The following is a 26,532-nucleotide window of genomic DNA, read 5'->3' as shown; positions in this document are numbered from 1 at the left end:
GGTTTTGAACTACGAGCAACAGAACAATGAAAGATTATTGTGTTATGACTACAATTTAAAAGAGGGAAGACGGGGGTGCAGCAAGGGGGGATAAGAAAAACACCACGGAAAATGGAATGGGAAGTTGATTCTGTTTTTAAAAATGGAATTTATGAGGGAACATTGGGATTTTGGGGTGGGGGAGATGTACACTGGGACCTCGGTTTTTTGAACAGCTTAGTTCACGAACAAAATGGAACCTGAAGAGTGCAAAACTGGAAGTAGGTTTATTAATGGAATCATAGAATCATAGGTGTTCCAGTTCTCTCTCTCTCTCTCTCTCTCTCTCTCTCTCTCTCTCACACACACACACACACACACACACACACGGTTTAGAAAGGTATGTGCAATGTCTCTTTTTTTCAAGTTACATTTTCCATAGGTCAGTTTCATTTGTTGAGACATTAGGGTTACATTAGGAAGAAAAGGGGGGGAAGAGGTGAATGGGGGTGGGGTCGGGAGGCGATGTTTCTAATTTGGGGGGTTTTGTGTCAGCGTCATTTGTGCGAGTTCTCTTTGCCATTCACTTGTGTTCCTTTGGTGGTGAAAGAAATTGGGGTTGGCCTAGGGTGTGGTTGTTTGTTTGTGATTGGCTGTGGTGAACTATGTTTTCGTGTTTGAGTGGGGTGTGTGTGTGTTTTTGAATCAGGTTAGCCATATTGATTCGTATGCTATTGGTGGATTCTTGTCATTGTCTTGTTGGGCTGTGTATGTGATAAAGGGGAGCCATACCGGGGTGAAGGTATCTTCTTCTATTTGTCCCTGTGTCAGTTTCAGTTTATTGGTTAATTTTTCTAGTAGGGCTGTTTCCCATACTACTTGGTACCATTGGTCCATGCATACTCCTGACAGGTCTCTCCAGTGTCTGGCTATGATGTTTCCGGTTACTGAGAGTAGGTGGGTTATGAGGTTTTGTTTTTTTAAGTGTTCAAATTTGGGGTTCGTCTAATACACAACACGGGTAGTGCTGAGGGGTGTTTTCTTAATTTGGAGTCCCCCCAAATTATACATGGGAGCGTCTTATACACAGAAAAATATGATATATATGATTAGGCCGCTCTAAGCATGTAGCACAATTATGAAAGGTAGTTAATTATGTGGTGCCTTTTGAACATATAGTGGTGGTCATTTAATGATTGAGCAATAAACTGATGCAGCTAGGATCAATAAAAGACAGTGGGATTTTGTTTTTGTTTTTGTTTTGTTGAAGGGTTGTTTGATGTTCCAATACTTATTGGAAATAAGCTAGGTTAAAAGTTATGTTGCATCATTTAAAGTCAATAAAAGCCAAGAGTGAGTAGTGTGTGTTACCTAGTGAATAGAGATATTCCCTCCCAACCCCTTGATGACGGAGTGTGGAAATTCTCTGAAGCACTTAAAAAATGCACCACCCATAAATGTTAGATGCACCACATTCTAGTTTGTTTCTCTGCCCCGGTATGCCTTGCTGGGACTGGAAATGATTGCAGCAGGCATGGTCTAACCTGACTATATCTGCAAAACTCCTCCTCCCTCCTCCCTTCCACTTTAAGACTCTCACAAACAACAGACTTGGGCATTTTGGCAGGCCAAGCAAGGTATTTTGCTCTTCCTTCCTTTTGCTGTTCAAGTTATTTAACATCCAGGCTGAAGACAACTTCCAGAGATTGCAAAAAAAGCTTGCTCCCTACTTTGTGACTATTCTGTTTGACCCTAATAAAGGGCATGTCCCCAGATGACCTTTTATTGAGCATTCATCCCAATTGGTTTGCAGCATTATCCAAAACTTTCCACCGCCATTTCCCCATCACTTTCATCACGGCAAAATGCCATCTTTGGGGGAAGTGACAAAATTAATGCAGGCACCAAAAACAGTAGATTCCTTGCAAATGTGGAACAAATCCTGAGTGGCAATAAACATGAAGGGTGCTTTTTCAAAGTGGAATCTTGCAAATACTTAATAGAGTTGCTTTTCATTAGCCTTAAGATGCCATCTGCTGGAAGACAGGTGTCTGTGTAACTGCAGCTCAGAATCTCTTCAAACTTATAGGATGTGAAGCTTATAGGTTGCAAACATGGGCTCTGAACCAAATCATATTTTATCACAGGGAAATGTTATGGTTGTGTGTTACATGTTATTTATCAGTGTGTCTGGATGGGAAAGATAGGTCTTTAAATGTCTTTTTCTGATATGGAGCAGATGATTTCCAGTAGCCCTATTCTTAAATGCATATCTATGTAGAGGGTTTTCTGTTGTTGTTGTTGTTTGTTTGTTTTAAAAAAAATAAGGAAAAATCGGTCATGTGACAAGCACACTCGCAACCACCTACAGCCCAACATGGCCCATCTCAAGCGATCTCAGTGAGAACTAGGAAATAATTCTGCCAGGTCAACATGGACCAAGGCTAGCTTGCCTTCAGCAATTGTAGGTTGAGGCCACGTTTTGTGTGTGGTGGTGGTGGTGGTGTATTGGAAGAAATGCTTTCTCTCATCATAGAAGTAAATAGAAAAGTAGTACTCCTGCAATTATTTATTTGCCGCTATTAAAGGCATAGCAGACTCTTGCAGAATTGGATCTGGTTACTGACCTCAAGAGGTATACAGTAGGCTAATTACACAGTTCTCTCCGTTTATGGTGTGCATGCCATTTCCATAATGTTATGGCAACGTTTGATATTCATACAAAATGTTCCTGTGCTTCATGTAACATGCCTGTGGGGTTGAAGGCAAAACTGTGAATGTTCAATGCTGATAAACAGCATAGAAAAAGAGCTCTATTGACCTAGGTTTCCTGAAGTGTAAATGCTGCTCCCTTTGTTGCTCTTTATGCCTGGAATTGCCATCTAATGCTTTCCTCCATCTCTTCCTTCAAAATCCCAGCTCAGACCCCACCTGCCTATGACATCCTTGGTTTAACCCAGGCAAGTCCAAAGTCCGTTTCGGGGGCCCAGTCTGGCCATCCATGACTTGATTGTGGATGGAGGACTTGACCTGACATGTGTAGCAGAGATTTGGTTGGATGAAGCAGATGGGCCTGTCTTAGCTGCTGCTTGTCCACCAGGTTTCTCTTATGCACATCAATCCAGGCCTTGTGGGCGGGGAGGGGAGTTGCAGTGATTTTTAGGAAGTCATTAGTTTGCACTAGGCGTCCTATTGGGAAGACCCAGTTCTCTGAGTGCATGTTCTGGAATGCGGGGATTCTTTGCTGGAGCCCCCCGCGTGCAGGACTAGGCCACCTGCACACGGGATTCCAGTTGCCGGGGGATCTGCGGCCAGCGCCTCACATGCGCCTCCGCACGGGCACCGGCCAAGCCTGCGAACGGGACGGCCGATGGTTCCGGAGCTTAAACTCACACCGGCCATTGTCCACCAGGCTAAATCTGAAGGTGCGTGAGTAGTCCGACGAAAAAGAGTGCCTCGTAAAAATACCCGCGAGCACTTGCTACCTCCTAAATTATTCCCTTAGTTAATATACCCAAATAAAAGGTGGCCAAAACTACGGCCAGGAAAAAGCGCCCATAGACTACGAAAAATAAAATCGAGACGAAATAAAGACAGACAATCACTATTTCTTTTAGATGGCTTTGGCTGACCCGCATAGGCTATTACCTTTATCTATACCTAAGCTATTCTCACATTCCCTAGACTAGCCGTCCCTGAACCGCCAATTCTTCCGCAAGTTCTAGGCTACCTAGGACTAAAGCTATCTAAGCCTAAACCAATAAGTCTTCCGCAAGCTAACCTCTCTACCTCCTGCACGCACTTCCAACCCAACCAACCCAACCAACCCGTTCCCCGAAACCCCAACTATCTACATCTAAATCATCTGAACCCTAACTCTGACTGTCCGCCTAATACGGGGAGCCGCAGCCTTTTATTGACAACCAAGTGCAACGTCATGATCGATAAATTTACCAATAGGAACGCTGTTGCTGCCCCCCAAAAAGGCGGGAAGCAGATTAACTGATCGTTCACATTTTAAACCTCTGGAACCAAAAAGTCTAGGCGGAGGGATCTCAGTGGCGAGACGCCCACTGAGCCCTGCTTTCGCTTTCACTTCTAAACGGAAGGATACATAAAATAGTGCATAACATTAACATTAACTTAAAGCAAATAATCACGGGTTCAAAGGAACCCACGAAGTGTATTCCCACACTGGAAGTTGAGCAATAGGGGCAGTACAGGATACCTTTTGGTGTACCAACCTCCTCGCTGCACCAAGGATTCCCTGCCTGAGCTGCTTCAGGCCATGACGGATGTTCTCCTGGAGACACCTAGTTTGGTTGTCCTAGGGGATTTTAACATCCACGCTGACACAACCTTACAAGGGGCCGCTCGGGACTTTGTGGAAAGCATGGCCTCCATGGGGCTGTCCCTGAATAAGTCTGGGCGAACTCATAGCCGCAGACATGCCTTAGACCTGGTGTTCACCTCTATGGATGTTGGTAATCTGACATGGACTGCCTTGCCAAAGTGGTACATGCTCTGGTTGTCTCTTGCTTGGACTACTGCAATGCATTCTATGTGGGGCTACCTTTGAAGGTGATCCGGAAACTACAACTAATCCAGAATGCGGCAGCTTAGACTGGTGACTGGGAGCGGCCGCCAAGACCACATAACACTGGTCTTGAAAGACCTACATTGACTCTCAGTACGTTTCCAAGCACAATTAAAAGTGTTGGCGCTGACTTTTAAAGCCCTAAATGGCCTCGGTCCAGTATACCTGAAGGAGCGTCTCCAGTGCTGAGGGCCTTCTGGCTGTTTCCTCACTGTGAGAAGCAAAGTTACAGGGAACCAGGCAGAGGGCCTTCTTGGTAGTGGCACCCACCCTGTGGAAAGTCCTCCCACCAGGTGTCAAATAGAAGGGGGGGGAAACTACCAGTCTTTTAGAAGACATCTGAAGGCAGCCCTGTTTAGGGAAGCTTTTAATGTTTGATGGACTACTGTATTTTAATATTTTCTTGGAAGCCGCCCAGAGTGGCTGGGGAAACCCTGCCAGGTGGGCGGGGTATGTATGTATGTATGTATGTATGTATATATATATAAATAAATCCGGCCCCTGTGGCAGTATATGTCCTGGGATAAAATCCTAAAAAAGCTCAACAACTTTGGTTGGCCCTCACGCATGTTTGCTTCATCAAATCTGGCCCTCTTTGAAAATGGTTTGGGCACCCCTGGTTCACCCCTTCACCTTCACCCCACAGCTCAAACAAGCCTCCTTTCCTTGTTCTCTTCCTATCCTTTCCTTCCCTAGACGTCAGGTTATAAAGGTCCCCAGAGAAAGTTGTGTGTTTCTTTGCTTATGCTAATTATGCAGAGTGCATTGATATACCATGGTTGGTACAGATAAACCATTTAAAAGGAAGGGCCCATCGGAGAGGGGAGATCACACACTGGTTATTTTTTTCTTTCACTGGTGTCCTTTATTGTAAAAATGGAAGAAATAAAATTTGAGGAGTTAGCAGGCTTATAGGGGTGGTTCAGCCTGGACTTAATTTTGCTTTTAATCCTACTTAGCATGAATTTAAGTGTGGTTTAGCAGTAAAATACCTAGACTGAACATCACACGTTTTCAACAAGAGATGTATAGCATTGAGCTGCAGAGCAAAAACACAGCATGATGATTATCGATTTAAAAATATCCCCCCCCCCCGTCATGCCTTTGGGCAGCCTTTGTGTGTTTGTATCAATTTGCTTTGCTTCAGAAGTTTTTTCATTATTATTATTTTATTTTATTTTATTTTGTCTTGCTGCTCAGCTGCATTTCTTTGCCTTGCAGCCATTTTTTGAAACGCTGAATGTGCAGGAAATGAATTTGGGTCATAGGAGGCCAGTTTCTCACTTCTCATTTTCAAGATCCCCTTCAACTTTCTGGTGCTGAATTACCTATATTTATTGCTTCAGGCCTCCCCAGTCTCGCTCATTATATTTCAGCATCTCAAAGACTAGGAAATGACCTCACTTGCACTTAGATGTTGCTTGTACATATAAAAATGTGCTTCACAGTGAATAAAATTCTATTCCCGTTCCACAAGGAAAATGCAGTGGTACCTCGCAAGACGAATGCCTCGCTAGACGAAAAACTCACTAGACGAAAGGCATTCGCTAATGAAAGGGTGACTCGCAAGACAAATTTCCCTATGGGCGCGACTCGCAAGACGAAAATTTTTCGCGTTTTTTTCTTCTTCGTCAAACTACGCTTTCCCCGTCCGTGCTTCGCAAGACGAATTTTTCGCTAGACGACAGCACTCGCAGAACGAATTAATTTTGTCTTGCGAGGCACCACTGTGTATTATTTAACCACAAATGGTTATATTTCTTAAGATTCAGGCTGAAATTTCTAATTTTCAGAATCATATGTAGGATCCTGCTCTTGTGTGAGCAGACTATCTTCATAATACACTGCTCAGGCAAGGGTTCCAACTGATCCAAGCCTGTGCATAAGATGGGGATGTAACCTTTGCAGTACAACATCTTTTATCAGTCTTCCATGAATCAAAATTCCCATCTCCCAATAACTCATTACGAGCTGGACAGATTCAGGTACCAACCCAACTAATTATGAATTTTGGCAATGTTTCTTCACCAGACTAGGGAGACCCAGTTTGGAACCTGCTCAACTACAAATCTCAATTCACACACACTGGATAGATTGAAATAAAACTGGAGAAGGGGGGGGAATCATGTATTCTTATCTTTAGCTCAATGGAAGAATAAATTTGAATAGGTAACATACAAAAACTCTACTGTCTAGGGCTGTTCTCACATTAATTATTTCTAGTTCGTTGGGAAGCATGTGATAGCATTGGCCTATGTTTTTTTGTTTTTTAATGTGTCATCCAGCATTTAACTTCCTCTTAGTTTATGATTTAGGGGCATGACATAATCATCCTGTTGCTTTTTAGATTATTGAAATGTTTGTGGGTATGGCATTATCAGCCTTTGGATGCTCCTTTTCACAGGATAATGCATGTGTGTGTGTGTGTGTGTGTGGCATTGGTGCTGCATCCTGAAGCATTTGTTGCACTCATCTGAAATTTTACTTGATTCTATAATTTGAGTTGTTCTGATGGAACAGTCTTAACAGCAGACCAGTGTGTCCTTTATTTTGTTTTCCAGACCAACGGACATATATCCACAAATGGAGATGTGTATCAAGAGCGGCTTGGACGTTTGGAAAATGACAAGGAATCTCTTGTACTTCAAGTAAGTTCTTTTCCAAGTTCGTTCCTCCTTTGTTTCTATGAAGAACAGAGCATTTGATTTCAATTTGGTCACTCTTAACTGAGGGTTCACACAGTCAAGTTTATATCCTCCCCTCCTTAAAATTTTATCAGATGTGCAGGAATCAAGGCATAGAGAAAATGTTCCTGAAAGGAAGAAGAAAGGGAATTTTCCTTGAGGAAAATCTCCCACATTTCTCAGCTGCCATCAACTTTGGCTGGTGGCCCAGCTGCACCCTGGTGTGCCAAGGAGAGCTTAACTTCTGTTGTTCATGCTTTGAAAACCTCTAGGTTAGATCACTGCAACATGGTTCAAAAACTCAGCTGGTACAGAATTTGGTGGCCAGGTTGCTCACAGGCAAAATGGCTTGAGCATATAACACGGATCCTGGCCCAACTGCACTGGCTGCCAGTTAGTTTCCAGGCCCAGTTCAAAGTGCTGGTTTTGAGCTAAAAAGCCTTAAACCACAATACCTCAAGGATCGCCTCTCCTCTTATCGTCATCTGAGGGCCTTCTTCGTATGCCTCCTCCACGAGAGGTCAAGAGAGTGACATCACAGAAACAAGTCTATTCTGTGGTGGTCCCCACTTGTGGAGCCTCCCCAGGGAAGCTTGTCTGATGCCTTCATTACATATCTTTAGGCACCTGGCAAAAACTTTCCTCTACAACCAGGCCTTTGGCCTCTAACTGTAGCGTTTTAAAAGTGGGCGTGATGTTTTTAATGTACAGTCGTACCTTGGAAGTCGAACGGAATCCATTCTGAAAGTCCATTCGACTTCCAAAATGTTTGGAAACCAAAGCACGGCTTCTGATTGTCTGCAGGAAGCCCCGTCAGATGTTTGGCTTCCAAAAATAGTTTGCAAACCGGAACAGTCACTTCCAGGTTTGCGGTGTTCGGGAGCCAAAATGTTCACAAACTAAGCTGTTAGAAAACCAAGGTACGGCTGTGTTTCTTTTTCCTCTTGTTTTAATGTATCTGTATAGGGCTTTTGTCTGTCTGTCTCTTTGTAAGCTGCTTTGGCTTTCTCTGGGCAAGATAAAGTGACATAATGATGATGATGATGATAATGCTGCAATTCATCATGACACATTTTCCATGTGTCACTATGACTGTGCATGCTGTTCCCATGTCCATTTAACTGTATTCTTAGTGGAGTCTCCAGTGGCAGGGTATATTTATTTGTAAATTAAATATTGTCTCCCCCTTAACCCTCATGGAGAAATTTGCTGGACGGGTGAATATGATTGTGCTTAGTTATATGTTAAGAATTGCTTTGGTAACCTTAGTGCCCCTGTTCTGTTTTTAGTAAATGAAACCTGCTTTATTAGGGGAAAGTCAACTCATCTCTAAGTACACACGCGCCCAGACTAGCGGACTACCGCTGTCCACTCCTTTTATATGCGGACGATGCGGTAATTCTATCTTACTCACGTGTTGGACTAACCAGGGCCTTGAAGATCTTTGCCACGTATTGTCAACTCAACCAACTAACTATTAACCATGCTAAATCCAAGATTCTGATTTTCTCCAGAAGTCGGAGATTATACGAATGGAAGCTTGGCGGAGCAAAAATAGAGCAAGTTCTAAAATTCCAATATCTAGGAGTTATTTTTCAATACAATCTGGGGTGGAAAGCTCAAATTCAACACCTACTTAACAAGGCCAAAACTCTGTCATACGCGCTCCTCCGATTCTTTTTTTCGGATGGAGCTTTGCATGTTCCCTCAGCCCTAAAGGTGTTTAAGGCAAAAGTGGTGAGCGTGCTTGCTTATGCTGCCCCGCTCTGGGCTGCGATGACAGATCTTGCCCCTCTTGAGACGCTGCAAAATCAATTCCTACGCCGGCTCCTAATGCTCCCCCTGTGTGTAAGCAATGCAGCCATTCGCCTAGAATTGAAGATTGTATCCTTAGAAACTTGCCTGTGGAAGCAAGTCTTCAATTATTGGTTAACATTGTGGCATAGATTACCAAGCCACTACCTTGTCCAATGCTTATGGCGAGATGAATTCTCTAGCCTTTGGACTAGTAGAATTCATGCCAAACTCCTGAGTTATGGAATCTCTCCTTCAGATTCCCTAAAATTAGATCAAACTACTGCTCAAAGACTGATCCGCCAAAGACTGGATGACATCGATCTACAGCGAAATTATATGCTGGGGGGAGGTGTTTGTTCGCCCCAGAACATTGGTATCACCTTAACTTACTGCGTTCCATCATACCTCTCCTCCCTTTCGACTGTTGTCCATAGACTGGCCTTCACCAAAGCGAGGTTCAATGTTTTTCCCTCCAATGTCCTGAGACATAGATTCTCAAAGGGCCAAGCCTCCGCCATGTGCGAATGTGATAAGGAGACACTGGAGTCTCTCCAGCACATTATGTTCGCTTGCCCCTTGTTCAACGTGCCACGGGCAAATTTGCTGGGATCAATCATACAGAAACTAGAGGGCACCCCACCAGAATTCCACCTTGCCCAAATCTTGCAGGATAAGGACGCTCATACGACCCTGAAAGTGGCAAGGTTCCTGGTCGCTGTCCTTACCCAAAAGCGACGCCAAGGAGCACTACAAGCTAGCTAAGGCTTAGTTTGCCATTCTATTTTATTGTATTTTATTGTTACTGTGGGGTTTTAGCAGCTGTTGTTCCCACTTGCACAAACTGTTTTCTATGTGTTTTTTATTTGTATGGGCCTATGGCCGTAAATAAAATTCTATTCTATTCTTATTAGGGGAAAGTACTATTGGTGGAAAGGACTATTCAAGATAAAAATATTAGCTACATAGAAGAAAAAGCCTTGCTGAGGAAGAATCAGCATAGCTTCTGCAAAAGGAAGTCCCTCCTCGTTTATATTTGAGAGTCTCAACAAGCATCTGAAAAGAGATAGTCCAGCAGATGTTGCATGTTTGGGCTTCCACATAGCCTTTGACAACATTCCTCACCAAAACCTCCTAAGTAAACTAAGTAATGCAAACAAGGATAGTTCCCCCCCCCTTTTTTTGCAGATTAGCTACTGGCTAAACAGAAAGCACAGGACAAGAATAAATAGGTGGTTCTCATAGAGGAAAGTTAAAAGAACTCCCATATTAGACTTAAGTTTATCATGACAAGTTAACTCAAGTCTGTAGGAAAATTAGGTCTCCTGAGGGAACTGGTTATGTATGTGGGTGGAAAGTTTAGTCCTGGTGTGCTCTGATTGTCCTTTGTCATTCCTATAGATTTGTCTTATCAATAGAGTTTTGTGAATCTCCCCTGATCATAGTTGGTGGTTGTTCAGATAATCAGAAATATAAAACATACTCACCATCATCTTTTTGTTTGTTTGTTTGTTAGTTATGTAACTCCAGGTAGAAATGTGCTACCTAAAAATGAGGTGCATTGATAGATCTGTGTATCCTGTTTTTGTGCAGGTGAGTGTCCTTACTGACCAGGTGGATGCTCAAGGAGAAAAGATAAGAGATCTGGAGCTCTGCCTAGAAGAACACAGAGAGAAGCTGAATGCCACAGAAGAAATGCTGCAGCAGGTATTGATGGAAATAGTATTTTTTTAAAGTTGGTTTTTCTATCAGTCTTTGTATGTTGCTTTTTTGCAGCTATTTTAGTATTAATTTTTATGTTGCTTTCCTGTCCTAAAACTATTCAAATTGTGAACCAATTTGAATAAAATGGCAATTACCACTGGTCCCCATTAGAACTTCATTGTAACTAGATACAAAGTGGGATGGAGGTTGTTGTGTCTTTAGAAGTTCTGAAGAAGGATTTTTAACCAGTGCAGTTTTTATTCCTGCAGGCTATGATTTTATTTATTTGTCTATTTAAAACACTACTGCCCTTCAAAATTTCAAAATATTATCAATAAAATGAATGTGTTAAAATGCAAGAAATCCATCAACACCCACAGTTAACCAGTTGCAGCTGCTGAAATCCCCATAGGATTAGCATAAGAGCAATGTCCCTTTTGCTTACTGGCCAGTAAACTAAAAACTCCTAATCTCATCATAGGAATAGTTGTCACTGACTAAATTTCCTTTTAGGAAGCTATTTCTGCAGTCCTAACACCACACAACTGACAATAAGCCCATTAAATTCAGTAGGACTGATTTCTGAGTAGATAACTTAGGAGTGTGCTGTTAGCATAAGTTTTTTCTTGTTTTGAACTTGGAGATAGATGTTTATGGTGATATGAAAATCCAATGAACAGCTCTCAAATAAATCAACTCTACTTATTAGGAGCTCTTAAGCAGAACATCCCTTGAAACTCAAAAGCTGGACCTTATGACAGAAGTTTCCAACTTGAAGCTCAAGCTGACAGCTGTGGAAAAGGATCGACTTGATTATGAAGACAGATACAGAGACACAGAGGTAAGGTAGATTACTCATGGCTGAAACTGTTGGTATCTTGTAATTCCTCAAACAAAAGTTTGTTTCGATATTTGTGGTGGAAGAGTGATATTTTTATATCCTTTTTACTGTTAAAAATGAAATCAGTCATTCATGATTTGCCTAGACCAGAGGTGTTCAACCTTTTTGAGTCCACAGTTCCCTTAACCAACTACATTTTTTCTGCGTCACCCCTGTGGGACTTAGGAGCCCAGTTAGGTCACCCCTTGACTTCTCACTCTTTTCTGAATATCCTCCCTTGTAGAGTGTTTCCTCAGCCTCCTCGCCTCTCCCTTCTCCTTGGGAGTCCCCTGGGCAGATCCTGCCGCCACCCCTGCTCTCTGAGCTGCCCTGCCCTCAAATAGAGATGCCTTCCAGAGGCACCCTTTGCCTGTGGAGCTTATAGCCAGGGCTGCTGCAATAAACAGCTGTGTAAACCTTTGGGAGGCAGAGATGTGAGAGGGCATCAGAGGAGGGAAGGAAGGTAAAAGAGACAGAGGCCGGTGTTGCTCATGGTACCCCTGACCAACATTCAAGGCACCCCAAGGTGCCACGGCACACTGGTTGAAGACCAATGGCATCGGCCATCACAAAAATACATGCACAACTTGTGACCTGCCAGAGCAACTGTTGTCCACCATTTCTGTATTGCGAGCTGGTAAAGGTAAAGGGGCCCCTGACCGTTCGGTCCAGTTGCGGACGACTCTGGGGTTGCGGCGCTCATCTCGCTTTATTGGACGAGGGAGCCAGCGTGCAGCTTCCGGGTCATGTGGCCAGCATGACTAAGCCGCTTCTGGCGAACCAGAGCAGCGCACTGAAACGCCGTTTACCTTCCCATCACAGCGGTACCTATTTATCTACTTGCACTTTTTGGTGTGCTTTCGAACTGCTAGTTTGGCAGGAGCAGGGACCGAGCAACGGGAGCTCACCCCGTCGCGGGGATTCGAACCGCCAGCCTTCTGATTGGCAAGCCCTAGGCTCTGTGGTTTAGACCACAGCGCCACCCGCAAGCTGCTGGTCCCATGCAAATCACAAAAACCGGAGGTTCAAGTGAAGTATTTGGGGCCAAGATTCAGCTAGATCAGTCATTTAAGTTAAAGTACTGGAATTTTTCATGCAGTCCCTCTTATGTTGGATGCGGTCCAGAATAACAGAGTGTAATAAATATCAAGAAAAGAAATTGGAATAATCAGAAATAGTAAAAGGTACAACAGTAGTTTGCTTGGAAGCTTGTACAAAGGAATTCATATATCTTGTAGTAGACAAAGACTGTTCAGATTCTCTTCCAAAAGTACTTTTACCTATTGCAAGATAGAGGATTTTTTCATGCCATTCTTGTCTGCTCTCTAGAAGTATCTGGTTGCTCACTATGGGGAACAGAAAGCTGCAAGTGCATGAATCATAGGTCTGCTCTAGCAAGGCTGCTTTTTACAGCGGCTAACCAGATGCTTCTACGGAGGGCATGAAGGATGTTTCTCCCTCTTCCTGGAAATTGGTACCCAGAGGTATCCTGCCTCTGAACAGTTAGTCATCATAACCTCTCCTAACCGAATTTGTATTTTAGATTCAAAGTTATGTAAAGTTATGGCCGTTGGCACATTAGGTGCCAATGAACTTCATAAATTGAGTACTTCTGTGTGAATAATTTCTGTCTGCCAGGAGTTCCCACACTCCCACACCCACTGGTCTCTGAAATAATGAGGTTTAGGTTCATAGATTCATAGAAGTGTAAAGTTGGAAGCAAACCTCCTGCAGTGCAGCAATCTTTTGCCCAATGTGGGGCTCAAACCCAAGATTAAGAGTCTCATGACTGAGCTATTCCAGGCAAGCAAATGCTAAATGAAATACAGTGGTACCTCTGATTATGAACTTAATTTGTTCTGGAGGTCTGTTCTTAACCTGAAACTGTTCTTAACCTGAGGTACCACTTTAGCTAATGGGGCCTCCCGCTGCTGCCATGCCGCCGCCGCCGCACGATTTCTGTTCTCATCCTGAAGCAAAGTTCTTAACTATTTCTGGGTTAGCAGAGTCTGTAACCTGAAGCGTCTGTAACCCGAGGTACCACTGTATAACTTTATGTATGTAGCATACTTTCTTTTGTAATTTACATATGGAAATAGCAATGTTGCTGCTGAAATACGTGTAGGACCTGGGTGGCGTTGTGCTCTAAACCACGGAGCCTCTTGGGCTTGCCGTTTGAAAGGTCAGCGGTTCGAATCTGCAGTATGGGTGAGCTCCCGTTGCTCTGTCCCAGCTCCTGCCAACCTAGCAGTTTGAAAGCATGCCAGTGCAAGTAGATAAAAACTACTCGCAGCGGGAAAGTAAACGGCGTTTCTGTGCACCCTGGCACTCGTCACGGTGTCCCATTGCTCCAGAAGAGGTTTAGTCATGCTGGCCACATGAACCAGAAAACTGTCTGTAGACCAACGCCAGCTCCCTCAGCCTGAAGCGAGATGAGTGCCGCACCCCATAGTTGCCTTTGACTGGACTTAACTATCCCGGGGTCCTGTACCTTTATCTTTTTTTACCTAGTAACTTACCAGTACTTCATTTGGAAAACAAAGGCTCTTGAAGTAGGCTGAGGTGTGTGTGTGTGTGTGTGTGTGGGTGGGTGGGTGTGTAAAGTAGGTGCCAAGTAGGGGGCCAAATTTTCAATGAAGGGGCTGCCCCCCAAGTTCTGAAACATGCTCATGTCACATGGGCAAGTCGTCAGCACGGCCCACAGCATGTGCGAGTGATGTTAGCACGCTGTGGGGTATGCACGCACACCGCGAACATGCCACAGGGTGTGCACACATGGTCACACGTGTGTATGTTTGTACGTACTCACTAAAGCTGGCCTGCTTGAACATTTCTATCTCATTCAACTTTGATCTCTTTCAGTGCCAGTAAGAACAGTTAGAAAGAGAATTCCAACTGCTCTCCCATGAATTATCAGTTTAAAATAACAATTACTTTTCCTGCCTTATCCTTTTTAAATAGGGCTTGATGCAAGAAATTAATGAATTGCGACTAAAAGTAGGAGAAATGGACAGTGAGAGACTTCAGTATGAGAAAAAGCTTAAATCTACCAAAGTAAGTAATGTGAGCTGTGTGTGAGAGGTTGAAAGGCTGTTTTCAAAACCTGAACTTATAAAGAGGGTTGTCTGCTTTTGAAAGAAGAATCATGGGGGCACCAATACTGCCTGACATCATACTTTATTATACTTTGATATTTGTAGGCATTTTGTAAAGGGGTGGTTCACTGACGTGGCTGTCCACAAACTGTAGCCTTAGAGGTGTGCAGGGTTGTACATCCGGGCAGAATCTGCTTGTCAGGCAGGGTGGAGTCGCTGTGGCATCGTCCTGGAAGAGGGACTGCTGTTTCTTGCTGGCAGGGAGAGCAGCTGAGGTCGGATGAGATGAGGTGGCAGGAAGGCTGGAGTAGTGCAGATGAACCAGCAGAGCCAACTCAGGTGCTCCTGAATTGCATTTTCACCATGTGGACCTTCCTGCAACTTTGCCCCTCCTGGTTAGCAACAGCAACCCACTGCCAGGAAGCTAGCATAGCTGCTCTCCCACATGCAGCAGCCACTTCTGCATCTGGGATCAGATATAGGTGGTGTTCATATGAGCTGGTGCATCTAGATAGGAAGTAGCATCATGGCAGCCCCAACATGCATGATTGTAGTGTAGTTTTGAGTCACGGCAGCAGTCCCAAAGGCGATCCTGCTGTATTTATGGGCCAGCTCATAGAGAACCCATCAGTTAATGTGAAAGAAGAGAAAAACATATTTTCGTCATAAACAGCATTTTCATGAAATGTACTATAAAGAGTCAGAACATGTTTCTTAAGCAGGAAAAAAAAAGTTCGCAGCTGGCTTACCTCCTTTCCAAGGGCTGGTTCTTAGGCTGCCTGGTTGCTGCTACTGGTAACATATGTACTGGCAAAGCCATCTTGGTGAGGTTGTTACTCCACACACAAGCTCCCTTAGCTTCCAGCAGCCACATTGCACAGCTTATGTAAGAATCCTTTGACATGCTAAGTATGTTTACTTGGAAGAAAGTTTCATGAAATCCACTCTGGTTTATTTGGACTTAAATGCGTTTCACGGGGGATCATGTTTAGCCTTGTTTCTTTTCTGTCTTTACTTCTCTTTCACTCCTCTGTCTCTATTACCAGTCTTTAATGGCCAAACTTTCTAGCATGAAAATCAGAGTGGGCCAGATGCAGTATGAAAAGCAGCGGATGGAACAAAAATGCCAAATGTTAAAGGTGTGGTAGATTGGTTGGGCCTGGTTTTCAAATCATTTCTTTACCCACAGCGTTTTGTGACCCTGTGTTCCATTTTGTGTTTCTGCCTTGTTGTTGGAGTTTGTGTGTGCTCTTCAAAATATACAGTAACTGTTTTCCCTGCACATTTGCTTTTTAAAAACAGTTTTCATTTGGGTCTGTAATGAGGGCAGTGCCCAGGATGAATTTTTAACCACGGCTTCAATAACATGAATGTGTTGACTAGATCATTCATTGATGTTGGGCATGTCTACACTAAAGACTAAAAGACGTTTAGCACTTCTGTCTTCTCAGAGAACCCTTGGAAACGCAGTTCTGTTTTCACTCCCCTGCTCCCAGGGTGCTTTGGGGAAGAAGTACTGGGTGAAAGTGGTATAAAACTAATGTAAAACGGTATTGTAGATACGGATATGAATATACCCACCCATAGCCATATACACACACGCACACATGTGGAGTTTCCTGTTCAGCACTTGGTGGGAAGGAGAATGGTCTTAGCTCAGTGGTAAAGTATATGCTTTGTACGTAGAAGGCCCACAGTTCCATCTCTGGTGCCTCCAGGTAGGGCTGCAAAAGTCTTTGGCCTGAAACCCCAGAGAGCGGCTGCCAGCCAGTGTCAGCAGAACTGGTCTGACCCAATCTAAACTGCTTCCTAGGTTACAATTGCCAGTTGTGTGTGTAGATAAAACTATTTATGGCCTGAGCAATACATGGGGTTTGTTCTTCCAAGAAAGCTCCATATCTTTCCATAGTACTGTACACGGCTGTTTCATATGTATTCTCCCCTCTTCCATCTATCCAAAATATCATACATACATTATTTCACTGCACTGTAAAATTAGATTTTATGTTATGAGCATGCCTTGAGTTGTTTTTTGGTTTACCGCATTAAGGCTGAAATCCAGTGCACACTTACCTGGGAGTAAGTGGCTCTCATTTCAGAGGTATACATGCTTAGGACTGCTTAATTCAACACTTGGCTAAAGTGTTTCATGCATGTCTAAAAGGTGAATAAAGTCCTTTTAGTGTCACTTTTCAAATTCAAATGAATACATTATTAAACATTTAAATTGGAGATGGGGTTGCTGTGACTGAGAGGCAGGCTGCCCCTGCATTTTGTGATGCAGGGAGAAATTGTTCGTTGTAAAGACTGTAAAAGGTTTGATGAGGGCCTTCTCGGTAGTGGCACCCGCCCTGTGGAACGTCCTCCCATCAGATGTCAAGGAAATAAACAACTATCTGTCTTTTAGAAGACATCTGAAGGCAGTTCTGTTTAGGGGAGCTTTTAATATTTGATGCTTTTTCCACATTATTATTATTATTATTATTATTATTAATCTGTTGGAAGCTACCCAGAGTGGCTGGGGAATACCCAGCCAGATGGGAGGGGTATAAATTATTATTATTATTATTATTATTATTATTATTATTATTATTATTATTATTTAGATTTCTAACTTAAATTTTAATCTGAAGACCATCTCTAACTTAAATGATAAACTTCAGTTTAGGACTTCCTTTTAAAACATAAAGCTAGTTTTTAAACAGATGTGTTGATTATCTTTTTGTGCAGGAAGAACTGGCATCATTAAAAGATAAATTAGAACAGAAGGAAGCTGAGATAAAACAGTTGCAAGGGAGACTGTCTCACCAGGTGAAAGGAGATGGGGTGGACATAAATGACAGAGGTAAGGCAACTGGCATTGAGGCTCCCTAAAGCCGTGGTGTATCTACTGTGGTCTGTGGTTTATGACTTGTCTGCTCTAGAAAACGGCTCAGTTAAACCTACAGACATAGGCTGGTGTATTAGGGTCACAGTATTTCAAAAAGTGAAAATCCAGACACAAAAGTTGTTGATTGAGCTTTTTTTTTTTTTGGAAATTGAACACACACTTCCTTGTTCTGTTGGCAAAAACCCAGACATTTTGCCGATTTTTTTGAAATTACCCTCGGACGTATGGCAACTCTAGATGTATGCATGCTGCTTGAGACCATGCTGTTTTAATTGCAGGAAGAATTAAAATTGTAGTGTTGGAAGGGCCACAAGGGTCATCTAGTCCAACCCCCTGCAATGCAGGAATCTTGCCCAATGTGGAGCTCAAACCCACAACGCTGAGATTAAGAGTCTCATGCTGTACCAACTGATCTATCCCAGAAGCTACCACTTCTCAAATCTCAACCCATATGCGCTTTAAAAGACACCCTTCATAGAAAAAGTAATAAACAGACTAGGTCATACCATCTTCATTTGCACATGGCATCACCTTGGCACCTGATTTTTTTCCATGGATGGGTCAGGTTTTCAGGGAAATACTAGTCTCCAATAAACATGCTAAACTATAGGTTGCCTGGTCATTGCTTTCTGTTTGTAGTAAAGGGGAGAGGTTATGTACAGGTGCACAAGACTCAAACTGGGTTAAAATTTATCTCTGGAAAGTAATGAGTGAACAAGCCTGGAGAATGTTGACTTCTGCATGGCTAAAATAGTAGCATATTTGAGATTTCAGTTGGCTGAATGCTGGGAGGACAATGTATAACTGCTTCTCTTTGTAGGATGATACTGCTATCCTGTTGCTTAGCAACATAACAAAACAACAATTAACATATATTTAAATTCATTTATCCATGGTCTGCATTTTATTTCCACATAGGACTGCTTTATTTGTCATGAGTGGTTATGTTTAAATGATCATGGATCTGCAAAATTACTCTAGGAAATTACTGTCCTCTGGGATGTATTACTAGGAATAAAAGATATGTTCACATGTTCAGATTGGGGTGAATTCCTTGATAAAGTAAAATACATTCAAGAGAGAAAATAGAGCTTATTTATTTATTTAAAATACTGATGACTCTCCTATAATCATTGCTCTCAAAGTGATTCAAAGCAAAATAAAATACAGAATAACATATATCATAGAACAGCAGAGTTTTAAGAGTGAGCAGATAAAAGTTAACATTCCTAAAATGCTCGCTGAAATAAAAATGTCTTAAAGGGACACTGAAATCCATACAGCTTTGTCATCTGAGGATAAATTATTATGTAAACAAATCCCAAGTTGAGCAGTTTTGAGAGATCCTGGGTATTATCGTGTGTCAGTGATAGATTCTAAAACAATATATTTCAAAAATTAATTAACAGTGAGGCTAAGGCAGCATGGATCTCGTAAGTACATGGATGGGAGACCACTGGAATATAAGCATTCTAAAGGAAAGATGATTGGAAATTCAAGAAATAAATAAATAAAAAGTTTACCATAGTAATTATTATAGATAGTTATGTCTTGGCAAGTTCAAAATAGGGATGGGGATGTATTTAAAAATGTGCTGAATTCTTCCATCTCTGAAGAGATTTGTGCAATAAGATACAAAACCCAGAGTCACTTTTATGAAAATTGTAAGGTGATGTAGCTCAAACACTACCATATTATATGAATCATGAATTAGAACTGTATTATGTATGACTTTATTTTCATTACTGTTGAAATTGCTTTAATGCTTATAAACGCCATCTAACTTCAAATTCAATGGGTTTTCCTGCACAGATGAAAATTGTAAAAAGAAGCTCAAAGACAAAAGTAAGGTTTTTGGTGTCTTTCCACAAGAACTTACATTTGACACACTTTTCCAGTACAGCTTTCTGCATGTGTCATATAAAACAATTTTAACAAAATGCTCTTAGACTGCTTCATCTTCCATCCTCATTTTCAATGGAAATCAAAATGGAAAGAGTAAAATGAAATCTTGCATTTTTATGTTTTAAATTAGAAAGCATTTCAGACTACAGATCATATGATCCATTGATTTCTTGCCTAGGAAATAAACTAAATATTTAATAAACATATTTCTATTTTAATCTAATTGCCAGAATTAATCTCAGCATAGGCTATATCCATATATTCTATTCACATAAGAACAATCTATTTTCTCTCTGGTTTAGTTTATATCTTTCTATTTTTGGTACCCCCTAAGAGGAAAAACAATTGGACCATAAGGCGTCTCAGAATTAAGGATGCTGTCAAGAGACGTCAGTTTAAGCAGGCTAACTCTGTGTGTTAGTTTCACACGTAATGCAGAACCATGATTTGGCATTGCATGAATGAACCCTGTGCTTGCGTGTTCCAGTGCTTTCTCTCACTACTGATTTTAGTGAAAAAACATCCAAACAGGGCAAAATATTCTTTGTGCAAACCATAGATTGAATGTCATTTGTGTACAAACTATAGCTTTTCTACTTTGCATGTAACTACAACCTATTTGCTACTAAATTGGCAATGAGGAACTACACTGGAGCACATAGAATAGAATCATAGAATTGAAGAGTTGGAAGGTACACCAAGGGTCATCTAGTCCAACCCCCTGCAATGCAGGAAACTTAGCTGAAGCATCCATGACAGATGGCCTTCTAACCTCAGCTTATAAACCTCCAAGGAAGGAGAGACCACAACATCCTGAGGGAGACTGTTCCACTGTCAAACACCTCTTACACATGAGATGTGGGAGGGAGAAGGGAGCACAGAACTTGTTCATGTAATACCAGACCATGGTTTGGTGTTGTGCCTGAGCCAAGTTGCAGTTGGATTGTGACCATGGAATACAATGATATTCAGCTTTGCTCCACTGATACTTGAGAGTTTTTGGAGAGAACATAGGAAATTCTGAACGAATTGCAACTGACATAAGGGAAATAAGTTTTAACCCAGCTGATATTTAGTAGGAAATTGGAACTTTGTAAGGTTTTAATCAGGGAATGATATGCAATACATTTTTCTAATTTATAACTCTGAATGGTATGAATGTTCATTGTGAATGAGGATAAAGGATGAAGCAGAGTTTATAATGAACTCAAGTTTTAACCTCTTTTTATATTTGTGCTGCAACTATACATTTTAGCATGACTTTTCATCACAGCAGATATGTATACCATCCCATCATGATTCTCTCATTTTTACAACCATCCTTAGTCATGGCTAAGCAACACTATGCCATCCGTTTCCTTTACCTTTACCACCAACGGCCTAATTCCATTGCTCTTGTTGGACTTGTTGGTATCTCAAAGGAATGCTTGGCTGCTGGCACAATGAAGTATTGTTGCATTTCATGTTATAAAAATTGTTTTAATCTCTAAGAACTTGTTTAAGAGAGAGATCTAGGGCAAGTGTTGCATTGGATACTTACAGAATTTTAGCATCGTAGTGCCTAAGAATAAGAGAGTATTTAGTCAGATCAGCCATGGTCAATATTGGGTGGCAGACTATTGTCAGCCTGAGGTGCTTGAATATGGAGGGGGAAATGATTCGCTTTTCAAGGTTATGTTGCAAAGAGTGCAGAAACAAAGTTTGTGTGCTTTAGACACTCTTAAAACATCATAGGTGTGTGAGATATGATGTTGACTGATCTTTGTGAAAAGTTATGAAGGTAAGTCACTTATCACTTGCTCCATAAGAACTGTGTTTTATTTGCTTTCTTCTTTTTGAAATGTTTAGATTGTTCTAAAATGAAAAGGAAGTGATTGCTTCTGATACATTATAACAAATTTAGTTGGTCTCTAAGGTGCTACTGGAAGGATTTTTTTTTAATTTTTTACTTTGTTTTGACTATGGCAGACCAACACGGCTATCTACCTGTAACTGGAATTATAAACTAGAGTTTGCTTTTTAAAAATTGTTCTTTTTAGCTTTTTGCTTGCACTTCAGTTGACTTTTGGTTGTTTCTGTGTTTTAGATATTGAGGTGCAGAAAATGAAGAAAGCTGTAGAATCTCTAATGGCAGCAAATGAAGAAAAGGTACTGGAACGTACTTTAGATTCACATTTGTTTATGCAGTTGAACTTGTGCCTTTTGCAGAGAATCAATAAGATGGGAGCACAAATTATTGCCCTTTTTTAAGTGGTAAGAATCAATATCAATTTCCCAAAATGAAAATGGCAAAGTTTAAGAGTGTAATACAACAAGTGGGACTTTGCTTGATTAGTGCAAGTGATTCTGAAGTATTCTTTGTCTAACACCTTGGATTTCTTAACTCACAATTCTCCATTGTTTGCCACCACCATTATTATTTTTTGAAATGGTGGTGTTATCCAGTGCTCCCTAGAAGTGCAGGCAAGCAAAAGACCAATCTGAATTACAACAGATAAGAGTATCTCTTTCTCCAGGATCGGAAGATTGAGGAGCTTCGACAGTCTCTCAATCGATATAAGAAAGTACAGGACATGGTGATACTGGCTCAGGTCAAAAAAGGTACCTCAAGATCTTTAACATGGGTCATTTTACAATGTTTTACGATATGTTTATTCTCCTTAACCGAGTAACACCATTCTGTTTTCAATTAAGTGGCCAAGTAACCTCTCAAGTTTCGGTTTGTTTACATGCAGAAGACGTAAATCATTCCTAAAAAGAACTGGTAGATCTGGATACTCAAGGATTCTTCAGTTGCCTGTTTGCATCTCAGGATAGTCATTTATTTGGGGCTGATGTTTTAATCTGAAAACACTAATGGCATATTTCATTGGAAATTAATTGGTCTTAAATTCTGTTAATTGTAATGGGAAGACTAAGAACAGTGCTTAATTACCTCTCCCGTTTAAATACAATGACACTTTAAAATGCTTAACTTTTGTGTATGGTGCCTAAAGTGTTCTGTGGGTCTGGATGCCCTTCCCAGTTAAAACCACTTGTATTCAAAGCAATCACCTACGGTTTATTGCAATTGGAGCAATCCACAACCTTTCAGTTTTGTAATCTGTGTGACAAATGCTGATTGGCAGAGTGGGGTTTACAAACTTTAATTTGGAAGTGAAGCAGCAGGATGAGATACAATTGGTTTTTGTGGGATTGAATGAGTTTGCAGGCATTTTGTAGGGGATCTTTACAGCTGAACTGTAGATAAATTTATCCTTTGAGGTCTGAAATGGTTTGCAGCATTCCTTACAGTGTTTTTCTATGTGCTGCTTGCTTCATCATATCCTGGTGTCTGCTGCAGGATAGCAATATCCTGCCTTTATTTCTTCCCTTGTCATACGTGTTTCTTTCCCTAGTTCTTTCTGTTTGGTACGGAATTAACTTGGTTGTGCTTTACAGTGGAAGCTTCTAGCACAGTGTTTTTCAACCTTTTTGGGGCAAAGGCACACTTGTTTCATGAAAAAAATCACGAGGCACACCACCATTAGAAAATGTTAAAAAAATTAACTCTGTGCCTATATTGACTATATATAAAGTATTTTTTCAATTTTTCCCACGGCACACCAGGCAACATCTCGCGGCACACTAGTGTGCCGCGTAACAGTGGTTGAAAAACACTGTTCTAGCAATCCCTTCCCATAGGCTTCTAGAACAGGGTCCATTATCATTTGCATGTAGTCTGTTTGGCACACTCTTGGAAACGGCAAATACATTCACATATGAAAGGTCTTCCAGGCTGAAATAAAGTCATCTACATCTAAACATCTGTTGTTGATTTCTTCCCTTGAGCTAGTCTACCCAAGTGCAGTTAGGAAGACCATTGCCACGACTATTTTCCCTGATTGCCTCTATTTTTATCACACTTAGGCTGCACTCCTGTACCCACTCACTTGGAAGATGAGCCCCATTCAATTCAAGTTGGAATTAGTTTTGAGTAGTTATGTTTGGAACCGCCTGTTAGGATCACAGCCTTTGTGTGTCAGCAGCTGCACAATTGCATTGTGTGTGCGGGTGCCCAAAGGAAGAAATCAATGCATCCCTTGGAATTGGATTTAGCGTTTAAGCACCGATGTATGTTCAGCAGTTTTAGTTACAAAACCATAATCCCTAGACTAAAATGTCAGTCTGAGTACTGCTGATTCTGTGTTCAGAGTGAGAATATTCATACAGAATTTCTCTTCTGTGGTGTTAGGAAAGGATGATGAATGTGAGGAGTCTACAAACTCAGGATCTCTTTCAATGACTTTGTCAGATGAACAGATTCTAAATGAATCTGAGAAAAGTCCATCCTCTACACCAGGAGAAGGCTCTCCAAACCATGAAGAGTTTGGAACACAAACCCCTGAAAAGGTATTTCTTTAATATTTATCTCCCTGCTTTTAGATTTGCTTTCTTGTAAACTTAAACTGAGCCTTGGGCTTGCTGATCAAAAGGTCGGTGGTTCGAATCCCCATGACCGGGTGAGCTCCCTTTACCTTTACCCAGGGGCATGGGCGGGGGGTGGGCCGCCCCGGGTTCCAGGGGAGGGGGGGTGACTCTCCGCATGCCCACCCCTGCTCAGTGCAGCATCTGGCTTACACAGCACACACTTTGCTTTTTCCTTCCTGTTGGGAAGAGCCACAGAAGCACAGCTCTGCCCAGCCAGGGCTCCACCCAGCAGCCTGGCACATTTCACCAGGGCACTGCCCTCTCAGGGGGCACAAAGGTGCCATCTTCAAGGGGTGACATTTGGCACCTCCACCTAGAGCCTCAAACACAAGCCAGAACAAATCCAGTGGCTTTGGGCTTAGGACTCACCACAGCACTGCAAGCTGTGCTTGCTTTACGCAGTCCACCTGGACCTGGGGTACCATCCGCCCACACCCCTTCAAGTCATTATGCGTTCCCCCACAATGCTTTGCGGCACTGCAAATGAGGTGCCGCAAAGCATTGTGGGGGAACGCAAAACGCTCACTGTGACTTGAAGGGGTGTGGGCGGATGTGGGGGGGGGGGACAAAAAAAATCTGCACCAGGTACCACTTGGGCTTGCTACGCCTCTGCCTTTACCTTTATGGGATGCGGGTGGCACTGTGGGTTAAACCACAGAGCCTAGGGCTTGTCAATCAGAAGGTCGGCAGTTCGAATCCCCATGATGGGGTGAGCTCCCGTTGCTCGGTCCCAGCTCCTGCCAACCTAGCAGTTCGAAAGCACATCAAAGTGCAAGTAGATAAATAGGTACTGCTCCGGCAGGAAGGTGAACAGCATTTCCCTGCACTGCTCTGGTTCGCCAGAAGCGGCTTAGTCATGCTGGCCACATGACCCGGAAAAACTATCTGCAGACAAGCGCCAGCTCCCCCGGCTTGTAAAGCGAGATGAGCGCCGCAACCCCAGAGTTGTTCGCAACTGGACTTAACTGTCAGGGGTCCCTTTACCTTTACCTAAACTTAATTGGTATCCCAGCTGTTGTTAGAAATTAAACTTTGTACTTGTAAAAGAGTTAAATGTAAGGCTTAACTTAGTACAGTTTTCCTTGTTATATAGATATATTTCCTTTCTGGGTCTTGTGATTTTGAGGTGAAGTAGCTACATGATGATTTGTGGATTAAATTATTTTTATTGCTACGTTTAGTGACAGTGTAGATCTAGCATTAACCATTGTCAGCAACAAAGAGTAAACTGTGGATCCAATGTTCAGATTCCCCATCCCCCGCCATCTCCATTAACCACAACGAGGAAAATTGGGAAGGAACTGGAGTGTGAATGGGGATAGGTAGGAGAGCAAATGATTCCACAGCCCTCTCCTGGTTTAGTAAGCCATGATTTATATTACGAAAGTGTCACATGACTTAAGGCTGCAATCCTCTGTGTACTTGACTAGGAGTAAGCTCCTCTGAACACAGTAGTGGAAAAATTGCATTGGATTGAATTTCATGAACCAGTTAAGAGGAGGACTGCAATATCAAGTTAATGAATAACATTGATTAAAAAGGTACATGATTTATCACAAGGCAGATCTTTTTTAAGTGGTTGGTTAATTTGTAATACAAGTACAGGTGAAACTAGAAAAATTAGAATATTGTGGAAAGGTCCATTTATGTAAGCAATTGTTTTTATTAGGTACTGGAGTTTAATTTATAAGATAGACTCATGACATGCAAAGCGAGATATGTCAAGCCTTTGTTTGTTATGATTGTGATGATTATGGCATACAGCTGATGGAAACCCCAAAGTTGAAATTGTTAATTTGGGGTTCTCATCAGCTGTATGCCATAATCATCACAATTATAACAAATAAAGGCTTAACATATCTCGCTTTGCATGTCATGGGTCTATCTCATATATTAGTTTCACCTTTTAAGTTGAATTATTGAAAGAAATGAACCTTTCCACGATATTCAAATTTTTCGAGTTTCACCTGTAGTTATTAAAATGGAAGTATCTGGGGCTGTCATAGTCATTCCTCCTACGTAGAAAAGGATACCACTGCTAAGACAGCGGCTGCTGCAACATATGCATTCATCACCTAAAAACAAATGAAGTGTGCCAGTGGTATTTAAAATTCATGTGCCAATTGATTTTTTTAAGAGACTGCCTGTCTTACCTTAGCTATATTTGTTGTTGCTCATAAATAAAAGTTCATATGTCACTTGGTGGGTCTAGAAGCCCACCCCCACCCCACCACCGCGGCTCACATAAAAAAACAGAAGAGAAGGGACTTCTGTTTCTTAAATAGTAGCCTTCTATGTTGCATGGCAAGCTCTCTTAAAAAGCCCCCCCCCCAGCAGTTTGTAGCATAGCTTGGAGGAATTTCTTTGAATGGATGATTTTAAATCTACCTTTTTGCTTTGTCATGGCAAACGTTAAGGAGGATTTGATCCTACCAAGTTTAAGGCCTTTGCCTTGTAGACCGATGGGTGTTACGTTAGAATTATGTGCGAAGTGAAAAGGGGAGTATATTACCAGAAGGCCCTTTTTAATGATT

At 41.9% G+C, this 26,532-nt stretch overlaps 1 protein-coding gene across 1 annotated transcript in view; it reads left to right on the top strand.

The window, feature by feature from the left end:
* PPFIBP1 (PPFIA binding protein 1) overlaps window positions 1–26,532 on the top strand; it is a 74,510-nt gene that overhangs the window by 22,636 nt on the left and 25,342 nt on the right. Inside the window, 9 exon segments of the mRNA XM_033163540.1 lie at window positions 7,138–7,224; window positions 10,648–10,761; window positions 11,468–11,599; window positions 14,600–14,692; window positions 17,464–17,578; window positions 19,436–19,468; window positions 21,615–21,676; window positions 22,045–22,129; window positions 23,763–23,920. Of these exon segments, the coding sequence (XP_033019431.1) occupies window positions 7,138–7,224; window positions 10,648–10,761; window positions 11,468–11,599; window positions 14,600–14,692; window positions 17,464–17,578; window positions 19,436–19,468; window positions 21,615–21,676; window positions 22,045–22,129; window positions 23,763–23,920 (879 nt within the window).

This window comes from Lacerta agilis, chromosome 10, assembly GCF_009819535.1.
Source record: "Lacerta agilis isolate rLacAgi1 chromosome 10, rLacAgi1.pri, whole genome shotgun sequence".
In the NCBI taxonomy this organism is placed as follows: Eukaryota; Metazoa; Chordata; class Lepidosauria; order Squamata; family Lacertidae; genus Lacerta; species Lacerta agilis.
This window is presented reverse-complemented; position numbering and strand designations above follow the sequence as displayed.